The sequence below is a fragment of the Monodelphis domestica genome, chromosome 1 (assembly GCF_027887165.1).
Source record: "Monodelphis domestica isolate mMonDom1 chromosome 1, mMonDom1.pri, whole genome shotgun sequence".
Lineage (NCBI taxonomy): Eukaryota > Metazoa > Chordata > Mammalia > Didelphimorphia > Didelphidae > Monodelphis > Monodelphis domestica.
Genome location: NC_077227.1, coordinates 477,744,511 through 477,757,751, shown reverse-complemented (window position 1 = coordinate 477,757,751; position 13,241 = coordinate 477,744,511). Strand labels below are relative to the sequence as shown.

At 39.7% G+C, this 13,241-nt stretch overlaps 1 protein-coding gene across 11 annotated transcripts in view; it reads right to left on the bottom strand.

The window, feature by feature from the left end:
* Positions 1 to 13,241, bottom strand: part of EXD3 (exonuclease 3'-5' domain containing 3) — a 490,105-nt gene that overhangs the window by 222,483 nt on the left and 254,381 nt on the right. For all 11 annotated transcript variants that reach the window (XM_056812745.1, XM_056812746.1, XM_056812748.1 and 8 more), the window contains 2 exons: positions 12,041 to 12,114; positions 9,415 to 9,453 (listed from right to left, as the gene is read on the bottom strand). In XM_056812745.1, the coding sequence (XP_056668723.1) occupies positions 9,415 to 9,453; positions 12,041 to 12,114 (113 nt within the window). The remainder of the gene's footprint in view (positions 1 to 9,414; positions 9,454 to 12,040; positions 12,115 to 13,241) is intronic.

The following is a 13,241-nucleotide window of genomic DNA, read 5'->3' as shown; positions in this document are numbered from 1 at the left end:
ACAATTCTGAGGGACTTATGAAAAAGAATGCTATCCACCTCCAGAGAAAGCTGGAGTCAGAATGCAGATGAAAGCAGATGATGTTTCACTTGTTTATTTGTGTTTATGCTTTGGTGTTTGGTTTTTATAAGATATGAACAATATGGAAATGTTTTATGTGATAATACATGTATAACCCAGATTGAATTGCTTGCCAGCACCAGGATGGGGAAAGGAATGGAGGAAAAGAGTTAAGTTTGATCATGTAACTGTGAAGATGGGATAACTTAGGAAAACTTACATAACTTAGGAAAAGTTGTGTGGAAATTTATTACATGTAATTGGTAAAAACAATTTTTAATCACTTTTTTTAATCATCTGGACTTATTTTTTCTTCCATCAGCATGAATAATTAAGTTAGCACACATCTCTGGCTCATTCCCATGGGCCATCAGACCTAGAATTCTGCTACTGACAGCTGAACCAAAGGAAATGTTGTAACAACTGGGTAGCTGCCTCCTTGGAACCAATCTCACAGGTTAGGGGAGAGCCCTAGACATTACTGGCTTCCTTTCAAAATTTGATCTTTCATCCAGGAGTTTCTTTCAATCCTTTTGGAACCTGCATGCTGTATTATTTGACAGCCACAGCACAATGGGCTAATCCCCCCATACCTTCCCTGGGTTTCAACTGACATAGGTAGGTGAACAGCTGTTTTAAAAAGATAATGACTGGAAGACAATTCAAAGGATCTGGGATTTGGATTTCTAGACTACAGTTTATAATCCAGGAATGACAATCTCCTGTCCAAGACAGAGTACACAAGACTGGCAAGAATGAATTTGCCTAGAGATTTGAAAGTCTAATCAATAGACCTTTAAACTCTTATCAAAAGACAATGTGGTTCAGTAAGAAGAGTCAGAGAGCTGGAGACAGAAGCCCTACATACAAACCCCACTTGCTCTATCCTCCTTGCTTACATAAGTCGCTTATGCTTTTTAGGCCTTTGCTTTCCCAATTGTAAACTGAGGGGGTTGGACTAGGCAGCTCCTAAAGTTCTAAATCTATGATCTTCAAAGTATAAATTGTATTCTTTCCACCCTAATTGCATTATCTTGAATTTTACCCATACAAGAGCTAACTGGCCACTTTCAGGTCTACTATATTGCTTTACAAGAACTCCTTGAATTTTAACTCTTGGGCTGTGTGAATTTAGGAAGTCACCTACCTCTCATGAGCCTATGTTTTCTCAAATATAAAATGAAGGGTTTGGCTATGGTGATCTCTGAGGTTCCTTCCAGTTCTTGGGTTTTATAGTTTGACAATAAGTTATTATATATAATGCCATCTATTCCCCATTCCCCCACCCCTCCAAGAGATTTTGACCCAAACTCCAGGCTTCCTTTAATATGTACAAAGCTTCTAAGCAGATCTCAATTTCATTTGCTTTCATTTAGACTAGAAACAACTCTATAGTGATTTGGAACTTCTGCATGTGAGACAGCCCACAGAATTCCACTTATACATTTATTTTTTGTTTTCTAAGCCTAAACTGACTTGAGATTCTAATTCTATTTGTCTCTGTATACGGAGAAAGTTCCCTACAAAGAACACCTGGAGGATGGGGGGACTGCACTACAGCCCTGCTGATGCTCCTCTTAACACACAGGGGAATCCAGTGTTCACAAGAGAGGTTTAGATTACACTTTTCCATGTTTTCCAGTGTTCCGGGAACTCATCTGGCTATAAGCCAAAGCAGCATAAGTATGTTTGCAGGATCTTTCATGAATGGAAGTACCTGCAGTGATTTTCTCTCTGCTTTAATCCCTCTTGGTGCATTTCAACTCTGGGTGCTTTCTGTTCTGGTGAAGCAATGCTTGAAGAGTACAGAATGAATAAATCTTGAAATTCATACTCTGGCAAACTGGCCTGATTTCCTAAATCCATAATTACAACATTCCTCAGAGATATGCATTCTTTCAGAGAGAATGAGTGAAGATTAGTTTTCTGTTTCTTACCATTTATATGATTTCTCAGTGAAGAGAATCTCCCTCTAACCCCAAGCTGACTCACACCTTTTTGTTAACCTATAAATGATTGTGGATTTATTTGGCTCTCTTCCTGGCACTAAACTTGTCAAGTAATTTTGTCTAGATGCATAATGAGGCCAAAGTACCCACTGTAGATAGCCCATAGTCCTTTGTGAATACTGGGTACTTGCCCAATCCTCACAGAAGCCAATGTGTATCTTGTAGCAGCTCTCAGACAGGTACTGATCCATTACAGGCTATTTAATGAGTCAGGATAATTGCTGCAGGATTGGACTGTCTTATTACTGTTGAGAGGAGAGAACACTGAGCAGGGATTTTCAAGAGATTACAAAAGATTTATGACAGAAGTATAAACTACTAAGAAAAAAAAATCTCTTCTAAGCATGTCATATTAGTTTAAAATATTTGAGGCCCCTTCTATCTTGACCATGATTTAGAAGTGATAATGACTAAACCAGCTACCTGAAAGAGTATTTCAAAGTCTAGTCAAATTTAGTGCCAGTGATAGGTTAGGAACCATTTATGATTCTACTAGAGCATTCAAACAGACCTTATCTCTTATTAGGTTGTCTCTGGCCTCCTACAAATTCTAAGCACTGCACTAAGCATTCCCTGAGCTCCTTAATGCTTATACCTTTCTAGAATTATATTCCTATCAAAATTACCAAGCAGATTACTAAAGAGCTAGTTTATAAGCACTTAGAAAGAAAAGCAGCAATCACTAGTAATCCACATACATTTAATGAGAACAAGTCATGATAAAATACCCACATTTTCTTTTCTGAAAGAGTTATTAACTAGGGTAGGACCAAAGACATGGCACATCTAGATCTTAACTAGGCATGGATCTCTTAAGATATATTGGTGGAAAAATATGAAAGTGTGGGGTGAAATGAGAGTACAGTTAAGTGGCTTTATAGACAGTTATATGACAGTCTCCCCGGTTGTCATTTGTGGCATATTCATCACTTAATTAGAAAAAAGAGAAGAATGGGCAATGTTGATGATACCAGACAAATAATTCTATCTCTAAAAGGCATACCTAAAGAAGTAAAGAGAGAAAAGAAGAGAGACGGCATTTAGTAAGCACCTATTATATACATTAGGCTAAAAGCTGGAGATACAAGTATAAGCAAGCGAGTCAGTCTCTGCCCTCCATAAGCTTACATTCTAATTCTAGAAGGCAACCCACAAATGGGAGCTGGAAAGCTAAGGAAAGGTCTGGAGCAGGTGGCTTGGGAAGTGAGGTGGAAGCTTAATTCTGGGCAAGAGAAAACAAGGGCTCACCTCTTCATGTCCAGAGTGGTTCCCAGAATTGGAGTCCAAATTTCTGTTGGGGAGGAGCTAGGGATAAAGCAAAAGCTCACCTATCAGAGTCCCTGGTGGAAAGTGCAGATAAAATTATCTTCATTAGTTCACAAAAGCTGCATGAGGAGCAAATAAGCTCAAATAGGCCGACAAGTCCATCACTGAAGGCTTGCAAAGAAGTATGTGAAGAAGGAAGTTAAAATATTTTGTCTACTTTCTGACCTACTTCTAAAGAAAGAGAAACAGGTGAAAACTACTAATAGGAATGATGTTTAGGCACAGAGGAGAAGATCATAACTGAATTTTTAGGTTCATTAGTGTATATTACCAAAAGAAATGATGAGGTTGAACTTGAGATCCCTAACCTCCCAACATCTAGCAAGTCTAATCTCCACTCCCACCACCATGGGATGATCTAGCATTGCTCCTCCCTGAAGAGTCAAAATGACTCTCAAAATCCTCTTCTAATGATTCTATGATGCCAACAAACAGCATATTTTAACATTCAAAGCTCACATCTGGCACAATTTACTTGCCACTAAACTAAAGGTTTTGTGGGAATATGGTTATATGTTTGCTACAAATTGCTGGCATCTGCCTCTGGAGTCCTATGAGAGCAAAGCTCATGTGCTAAAATCATTTGATTTTCATGGTAAAATCATTTAAAGTAGAAAAGCAAACAAATCCATAAAGCCTCTGACTGACAATAGAGAAGCCAGAGGAGAGGCTCTGCAGGTCCCCAGTGTTGAGCTAGGTCAGCAGCTGGCTTTTGCAGGAGGCCTTCATCACTACAGCAAGGCTCTTCTGAGGCATGAGAGGTCAGTAGCCTGAGGAATGGAGCTGGTCTAGTCAAGAGAAAATGAGGACCTGAGCCTTAGGAGGTCAGGGGCTAGTTCAGGCTCTGAAATGGACTTCCCATGTGAACTGGGCAGGACAAACATGTTGCACACAAAATGGGAACAGGTGTTTAGGGTGCACCTTTGGTCTAAGTCCCAATGCACTCTTAAGCAATACTGAACAGTCTTGTGACTCCCACATAATTACAAACAGCAAAGACCCTTACCCCATATATGGGACTGAAATGGAGAGCATCCTGGCAAAACTCCAAAAAAGGGATTGCATTTGGCCAGAGATTCCCCTCGAAGTCTCAATTGGATGCGCTGTTTTTCTTCACTTTGAGTCTTAAATAGTTGGGCAGGGTTTCTATACAGCTGTTCCACAGCTGCTGGGGTACAAAGCATAGATGGCTATATTCCAAAAGCACCTGAAGAGTCAGCTAAGATAATGGTCAAACGTTTGGGTTTTCTCTAGCCTGGAACGTGTAAACATTAAGAATAGCAAAGACAGCTTTGCAAGCAAAATCACTAGATTGTCCTTCTGCCCCAAGAAGTAGAACCTGCAAGTCACACATGCCTCATTTCCCCAAGCAGGAAGGAGAGACTAAGCATGGGCTCTGACTCTTGTCTCAGCCAACACTACAACAACAAAAATCTCTGCATAACCAAAGATGTGCCAGGGCCAACCAACAACAAACTTATATTTAAAATTATTTTCTATAACCAAAGAATGTGGACAGTCACAGCACTGAGAACTGAAAAGAAACTTTGAGACTCTCTGGTCTAACCCCTCAACTTATCTGTCAAAGATAAGGAAAACACTGGGGTCCTGAAAAGTTACAAGTATTTTCATCAAGCTCACAGAGATAGGCTGCAGCAGAGCCAGAATTCAATCTCAGGTCTTCTGGATTCTTTTCACTATAATGCCACCTCTTAGTGTTGATGATGAGATTTTAATTGGATGTGAAGGAGGGGAAAGTATTCCAGGAAGAGGGAAGGGGACAAAGGCATAGAGGTGGGAAAGCATAGGATACAGCAAGTGCTTCTGTTTGGCTACAGCAATGTGAGGAAGAGGCTGTTATGGTAAATTTGGGTAATATCACAGGGGACCTTGAATGCCAAGCTGAGGTCAAATTTAATTTGGCACGGAGAAGCTAATTCACTTCTTCCCCCCCCCCCAGGTTGTCAGACCTTCCCTTAATCATTTCCCTAACAGTGCTGTAAGGCATTTAGGGGAGTTAGGGGCTCTCTGACAGCCCCTCCCAGCCTGTAGTCCAAATACTACAATGCCAGAGAAGAAACAAGGAGATCTTTTCTAAACCCTGTTGTCTGTTAAGGCCATTGTCTCCCTCCCAGTTTAACCTTAGAGGAAAGGGCTAGAAAACTCAGATCACAATCATCACTGTTTTAAATCAGAGAAAAGTGGGCCTAGAGGCATCACCAGGTATCTTAAGGAAGAAAGGGTTCCTTAGAGATGTTTCAGCAAGTTCCTTCTTTGGAATCTATGCCACTGCATGCCTTCCTGCTTCCTCCTTAGCCTAGTGCCTCCTCATCCATAAAGATTAAGCAAGAGTTGCCAGTATCTTAAGACTGGCCTTTAATCTGGGGTCACTGTTACTCCGCTTTGGAGATGCCCATAGATGACTTCTGCTAACACGGTGACATGTCTTACTAATGCAGATGGGGCTATGTGGATGTTACCTGTAGGTTGTGACTTCCCATTCCACTCAATAATTTACTAAGCACTGGGAGACTCAAGGAACAAAACCCAGGTCTTTGTTCGGCCCAGTCAGGTTCTATCTCTCATTAGGGCCTTCATGGGGTAAAAACCAAATTTTCAACTTTCTATGAACCTAGAAGCATCTATTAGTCAGTATTTCTGTTGATCTATATCATACCCCCCCCCCAATAGTAACCTTTTTTTAAACCCTTACTTTCTGTCTTAGAATTGACACTAGATATTGGGTCTGAGAGAGAAGAGTGGTAAGGATTGGGCAAAGTGACTCGCTCAGGGTTCCACATTTAGGAAGTATCTGAGGCCAAATGTGGACCCTGCACCTCCCAGGGCTGGCTCTCTATCCGCTGTACCACCTAATTGTTACAAAAGTGATCTTTCAATTGCTTTCACAATCATCAAAGACCAGTTTATGTTCAAGTTTAGTTTTAGTGTTTATATACTTTTTTGTTTATTTATGTATATTTAATTTTTTTCCTAATCTTGAATCATGCTAGATAAGGAAGTTTACGGTACAAGAATTCTGCACCCATTGAGAGATTACATTTCCTCTCATATAATTCTCTGGGCCCTTATAACAGTTGGTCAGTCAAAATAAGCACTTACTATGTGCTAAGCACTGTGATATACAAAGAGAGGCAAAAACATGGCCTCTGTCCTCAAGTAGCTCACATTCTAATAAGGAAGAAAACATGCAAACAACCATGTACATAGAGGATTATTAATACAGAAAGATATATGTGTGTATGGAGAGCAAGAGAGAGGGAGAGAGGGAGAGATACAGAGAAAGAAAGAGAGGGGGGAGAGACAGAGAGAGAGAAAAAGAGAGAGAGCATGAGATAGAGAGACAGAAAGACAGAGAGAGACAGAGAGAGGGAGAGAGGAAGAGAAACAGAATGAGAGAGAGAGAGATGCAGAGAGAGGAAGAGAGGGAGGGAGGGGGAGAGGGAGAGGGAGAGAGAGAGAGAGAGAGAGAGAGAGAGAGAGAGAGAGAGAGAGAGAGAGAGAGAGAGAGAGAGAGAGAGAGAGAGAGAGAGATGGGGGGAGGAAGAGATGTAATATCAGCAGGAGGATGGCGATGACTTGCTAAAAGAAGTGGGATTTAATAGGAGTCTTGAAGGAACCTAGTGAAGGCAGGAAGTGAAGGTGAGAGGTGTAAGCAGTCTAGACATGAGGTTAAGCTAATGCAAAGTAAGGGGGTGGCGTGCTGTGTTTGCCCATCAGCAAGGCCAGTGAAGTCAGATCATAGTGTGTAGGGAGGGAAGTCAAGTATAAGAAGACTGGAATTGGGAGGAATGGTGTAGGTTCTGAAGGACTTTAAATGCCAAAGAGAAATAATTATATTTGATCTTGGATGTAATAAGGAATCATTGGAGTTTACAAAATAAGGAAGTGGAGTGGTATGATCAAGTCTATGCTTTGGGAAAATCACTTTGGTAGCTGAGTATAAAATGAATTGAAATGAGGAGAGACTTGAGAATTAGGTCTGTCCAACTCTGGGAAACAAAAAAAGACCTGGGGGACTGGAAAGATGGTGGAGCCCTTTGATAGTACAGAGAAGTCAGGAAGAGGGGAGGATTTAGGGAGAAAAGAGTTTGGGGCATGTTGAGCCTGAGATGCTTAACAGACATGTAATTTTAAATGTCTAAGAGGCAGCTAGTCATTCAAGACTGGAACTCAGGTCAGTAGAGATATTAGGGCTAGATATATAGATCTGGGAATCATCTACACAGAGACTGAACCCATGGGAGCTGATAAGATTACCTAAAGAGCCAATTGAGAGAATGAAGAGAAGTGAGTCCAGGTGAGACCACGGTGAATGGTGAAATTTGAGGTCACTGTACAGCTCCACAATTAAGGCAATCAGTCAGTGAGGTTTCATAAAAGATCAGAGATCATTGCTTACATTAACTTTGCTTTGTCTATACAGCTTGCCCAAGGAAAGAGAAACACACTTGCCTGTGGAATGATTTATTTGTGATCTCAGAAGTTCTAATAGGGGCTATTACTTCCTTCATGTAAGGTCAGAGAACCATTTCTCTTGTCAAAATCAGGGTTAGGACATATGGCTGGGAAGCTCCTCACAGAATTTAATAGAGGCTTGTGCTGATTAGAAAATTGCCAGAAAGATACACACATCATATCACAAGATTTATCAACTGTCTCCTGTTGTGGCTACTCCAAATTAATTTAAAAAATCCATTAGTTTTGTGAAAATAAATTTATCTTGTGGCCTCCTTGTTTGGCATATAGAGAACTCCTAATTTCATTTATCTTTCATTTCGATGCTTGTGGGATATGATTTACAAGGAGTTTAGAATATTTCCTTTATGCTCATCTGGTAATGCTGTGCACTCTATGTACAAACCCATGGTTTGAAAGGAGGCATTGCTCTAATCTAGGAGATGTCCTCTACTGATAACTTAGCACAAAGTTTCAGCCCTTTCTTTTTGGTAATGGAGCCAGAACTAAGCATTAGTTTTCACAAGTCTGAGTAAATACCAAGATCTGGAGTTTCACAACAGATGTGCCTACAGTTATTGCTACGGTGAGGGCCCTGAAGTCTCATTTCAAAGCAATGTTATCCTAACAAAATTTCAAAGTATTCTTCAGAGAAACAAACTATGCTTTCAAATATATGTGTAAAAACAATTTGTGTGTATGTGTGTGTGTGTGTGTGTGTGTGTGTGTGTGTGTGAGAGAGAGAGAGAGAGAGAGAGAGAGAGAGAAAGAGGCAGAGACAGACAGACAGATAGACAAGGAGGGAAATGTCCAATTCTGCAGGTTGTGAATATGTTACATTCAACATGTAGCAAAATGGTTTATCTGTCCAGAGGCAATCTGGACCTGCAGAAAAGTTTTTATGGTCATCTTTGAAGAGGTAAATATGAATGTATGATTTTATTTATAGCTTTAAACCAATTCAGCTAATGACAAAAAATTTCAATGAGTTAAAAAGGAATAATGTAGTTTTGTCAGGTTGTGGGAATTCAACCAAAGTTAAAAATTAACTTCATTCCTTTTCAAGCCCTGATTCAAACTTTCTCCTCCATGTAGGCTGATCCTATCTACTAATATTCTGATAGACTAGTGCACATCTAAAAAGGCTGATTTGTGTCTTAAGAGAGAAGTGAATTAAAATTTACCTTATCACATTTCAAAGAAAATGGCATCATCTTATAGTTTACATTTTTACATAGCTGAGTAGGTTTTTAGTCTCCTCTTGCCTTATGTATCTTCACAGTAATAAAAAGACATTAAAATTCCTGCTTCTGCCTGGCTGCATATGCATAAAGAATACAGTTGAGTTGGGACTATATATCTAGCAGGCAAGATTCTTTTAGTCTGTTACAAACTACAGAAAACCCCAAATCTTTTTCTTCTATAGGCTCCCATTGCACAATTTAACAGGCCAAAGAGAGCTTAGTCCAGGGCTCTAAGCTTACTGCTCACACATGTTTAGAGTGAATTAATTACTCGGAGATAGATAATGCATTCAACTCACTTGAATGTGATCTTCCCAATTCTCCTGGGTCATACTTTTCTGAAAAGCAAATAAAACAGAAATATAACTATTTTCTTAAATAAATCCTCTGTTGTAAAGTCATTATACACAAAAAGATAGTTCTTTCAAACGACTGCAAGATTCATAGTAATTGACTTGAAATATATTACAAAACTAATTTTCTAATGTCAACACACAAACTCTGGACATAAGGGGAACATATCCAATTTCAAACTATACCCAGTGACATTTTTTTCCTTCAAAGGAGTGGAATACAGGAATTCCAGCTTCTTACACAGCCCTTTCCTCAACCATCTGCCAAACGGCTGATGCTTGGTTATTCTGGGAGGAGAAGGATGAATTCCAAATGAAACCTTAACCCAGGGGTGGGCATGATATACTTAAAAGAGCTCTGGATTTAGGTACAGAGGACCTGAGTTCGAATCTTAGGTTTTCCATTTTTACATATGTGAGCTTAGACTAGGGCCTCAGTTTGAGTTTCATTAACCACAAAATTATATAGTTGAATCAGATGATTTCTGAGGTCCTCTTCCAGCTCTCAAACTATGAAAACAGTTATTTTTTCAAAGGGCATCTTAAATTGGCCCTCATTGTGGCTTTTTTGCATGTTTGTCCAAATGCAAATTGGAGTAGGATTTAGCTAATACAATGAATAAACTTAAAAGATGAGTAAAGTAGTTTTCATTTTTCTAGGATTTTATGTAACATTTATTTTTAAATTTCTTTACCATAAGACCATTGGTTGTGAGGTAGTTACACACTTACACACACATACACACACACACACCAGAAAAACTGCTCCACTATATAAAGTAGGTCTCTTTGCCTTTTGGGGAGCCAACATTTTCACATGACTAATCCAAATCTGCCTGCTATGAGTAATGACAGACACTAATCGAGGAGACCGATTAATGCTGAAGATAACAATATTAAAGCCTAATAGCATGTTCTTAGCACAAAACAAATGGATGTAAAAGTAATTAATTATTTACTTCTTTATATATTTGAAACTGTTGATAAATATGAAAGAATTTGATCTGTGTTTTTTTTCTTCTACTGATATTCATCCTGGGGAATATGCAATTACTTTTTTACACTACTTTGTACTACTCAGAGGAATCTGTGAGATGAATGGAGATTCCTTGGGGAGATTTCTAGTCCTCTAATTTTTAAAAAAATCACTCACCCTCTAATGTATGTAAATGATCCCAAGTGCCAGAGGATTCAGATGTGGTTTCTAGCTGAAAACCATCAGAAGAGATCATAGGATCATGGACATGGAGCTGAAAGGGATCTGAGAGACCATCTAGTTCAACCCACACAATTTACAGTTGAGGAATGTGAAGCTCATGGAGGTTCAGTGACTTGCCCAAGGGTCATGTAAGTATCTGTGGTGGGATTTGAACCCAGGTCCTCTGACTTCAGAGCCAAGGCTCATTCCACGCATTGTACCATATTGCTTGCCTCCATCTTTGTCCTGGAAAGGATTCTGAGCTATAGATTGGAAGCACAGGTTTATTAAAAATCCAGACACTTTCCCCCGGAGTATGATGTTCCTCACAGGCAATGGATGATGGTCTGGAGAGCCTTTTCAATACAACTGTTAAGTTTGCAACACCTGAGAGTTGGCTTGTTGGTGATTTTCTCTGTGAAAAGTGCTGTCAGGTTCCCTTAGTGGCTTTCTCTTCACCCCAAAATGTGGAAGAATTATTAGGATCTGGGGTGTGTTATCTTCCCCCTACTCACAGGCCAACCTGATGTGAGCTCTTGTGACACTCACTGGGGAAGGGGAGAGGAACAGACTGCAGCCACTTAGATGTATTCCTCAGCGCACAGGGGCTCGTGAGCACATATTATCATCTCCAGTTTATTCACACCAAGAAAGCAGGAACCAAGGCCATAGCTCAACTTATGGAGTAATAGATGTGAGGGACTTAGAGAGTATCTGGTCCAATTACTTGGCTTTGCAGAGGAGGATGCTGAAACCCAGAGTAGTGGAATGATTTGCCTAAAGTCACACACCTTAGTAGCCAAGCCAGGATCTCTGAGTCAGGAAAGTAAGAGTGACCCCTGGACTCTAGGTCTTTGCTTTCTAAGGTGACATGAGACATACACAGTCATGGCCATTTTTATTCATTTCATCTATGCAACTGTTCAACCTTTTGTTCAATCTGTAGGGAGCAGAAGTCCACATTTGGCTGTGCTATGGGAAACAGAACAGAATGTCTTTCAAAATTTGTACCCTTGAATCCAAGTGGAAAGCGTTATCCAGAATAGCAGGCGATGCTATCTGCTATACAGCAGAGGGGAGGATTTCATAGGACTCCAAAGAAAATTTGGCACATTAAATGCTTATGATGGACTGACTAAAGCCAATGATAGAGATACAGGCAAACTATATTTCTCTTCCATATCCTTGATGACTTTATCAATCAATTAATCAGCAAGCATTCATTAAGTGCATACTGTATGCCAGGCATATAAATGGTCAGAAACATATTAAATTGGATTGTGTTGTATTTCCTTAGAAGAAGAGTAGAGGTCCTTTTTAACATGGATACAACTTCTTAGCAATAAACATCTTGCATGCGCTATGCAGGCATACCTCAACAAACCTCTTGTAGAAGAGGTACCTGAGAGTTCCAAGGTGTCGTTGGTTCATGACATTTGGGCAGAGAGCTGAAACAAAGGGAAGAAAATATCTTAGCTATATAACTTTAATTATTAGTAAACTTGTATGTTGTTTTTGCCTTCCCCCCTTTCTTTTTTCCTAAGGGAGTTGGTGGTAGGGAACGGGAGATCATTTTGCATCGAAATATCAGCATCATCATGTCTCCCTGCCTCCCCCTCCAACATTTTTTTTGCCTTTAAAATCCATTTTATTTATTTTTAATAGATATTTTTATTTTACTAATTACATGTAATAACAAATTTCCACATAAGTTTTCTGAAGTTATATGACACAAATTGTCTCCCTCCTTCCCTTTCTTCCCTGCTCTCACAGCTGTCAAACAATTTGATCTGGATCATACATTAACATGCAAAATATATTTCCATATTATTCATTTTTGTACAATGTTCTCCCAGTTTTATTTATTTCACTCTATATCAGTTCATGTAGGTCTTTCCAGTTCTTTCTGAAATCATCCTGTTCATCATTTCTTACAGCAGAATAGTATTCCATCACCAACACATCCTGATGCCAGGCCCATTACCGTATCCACTGAGCCACCTACTTGACTCATTAGATCTTACCACCATCCCTAAGTGGTAGTAAGAACTTCTGTGTTTTTTGTTTATGAAATTCCTTTTTCTACTCAGAACCTGTTGTCATTCTTTCTCTATCTCTCCCTTAAAAGCCCAAATCCTGTTTTGTTTTTTGTCCATACTGTGACTGACTTTCAATCATTCTACCCCCTCAGTTCTTCCCCAGGCTATCACCCTCCATTGGCTCTTCCTTTTCCCCATTTGGCCCCTTGAACCTATTCAATTCTACAGTATTCTCTTTTCTTGAGTCTCTTGCCTCTTTATACTATCAAGATTTTGCCTTGACAAACCCCAGCCTTGGATTACTCTACCATCTTCCCCCTTCTAAAGTTGTGTAAAAGCTAATCCAATCTCCACAGAGATGCCAATGATTAGGTCCAGAACTGAGTACACCGCTCTACTACTCAATAAACTTATAGATTGCTTGCTTGGTTGCTTGATAATGTAATGACCATGTCTTTGCTTCTGTCCTTTCTGGAGGGCATCACAATGTAGTAAAGAGGATTCTAGATTGGGGGACAGATGGAGGTCTTGCATTT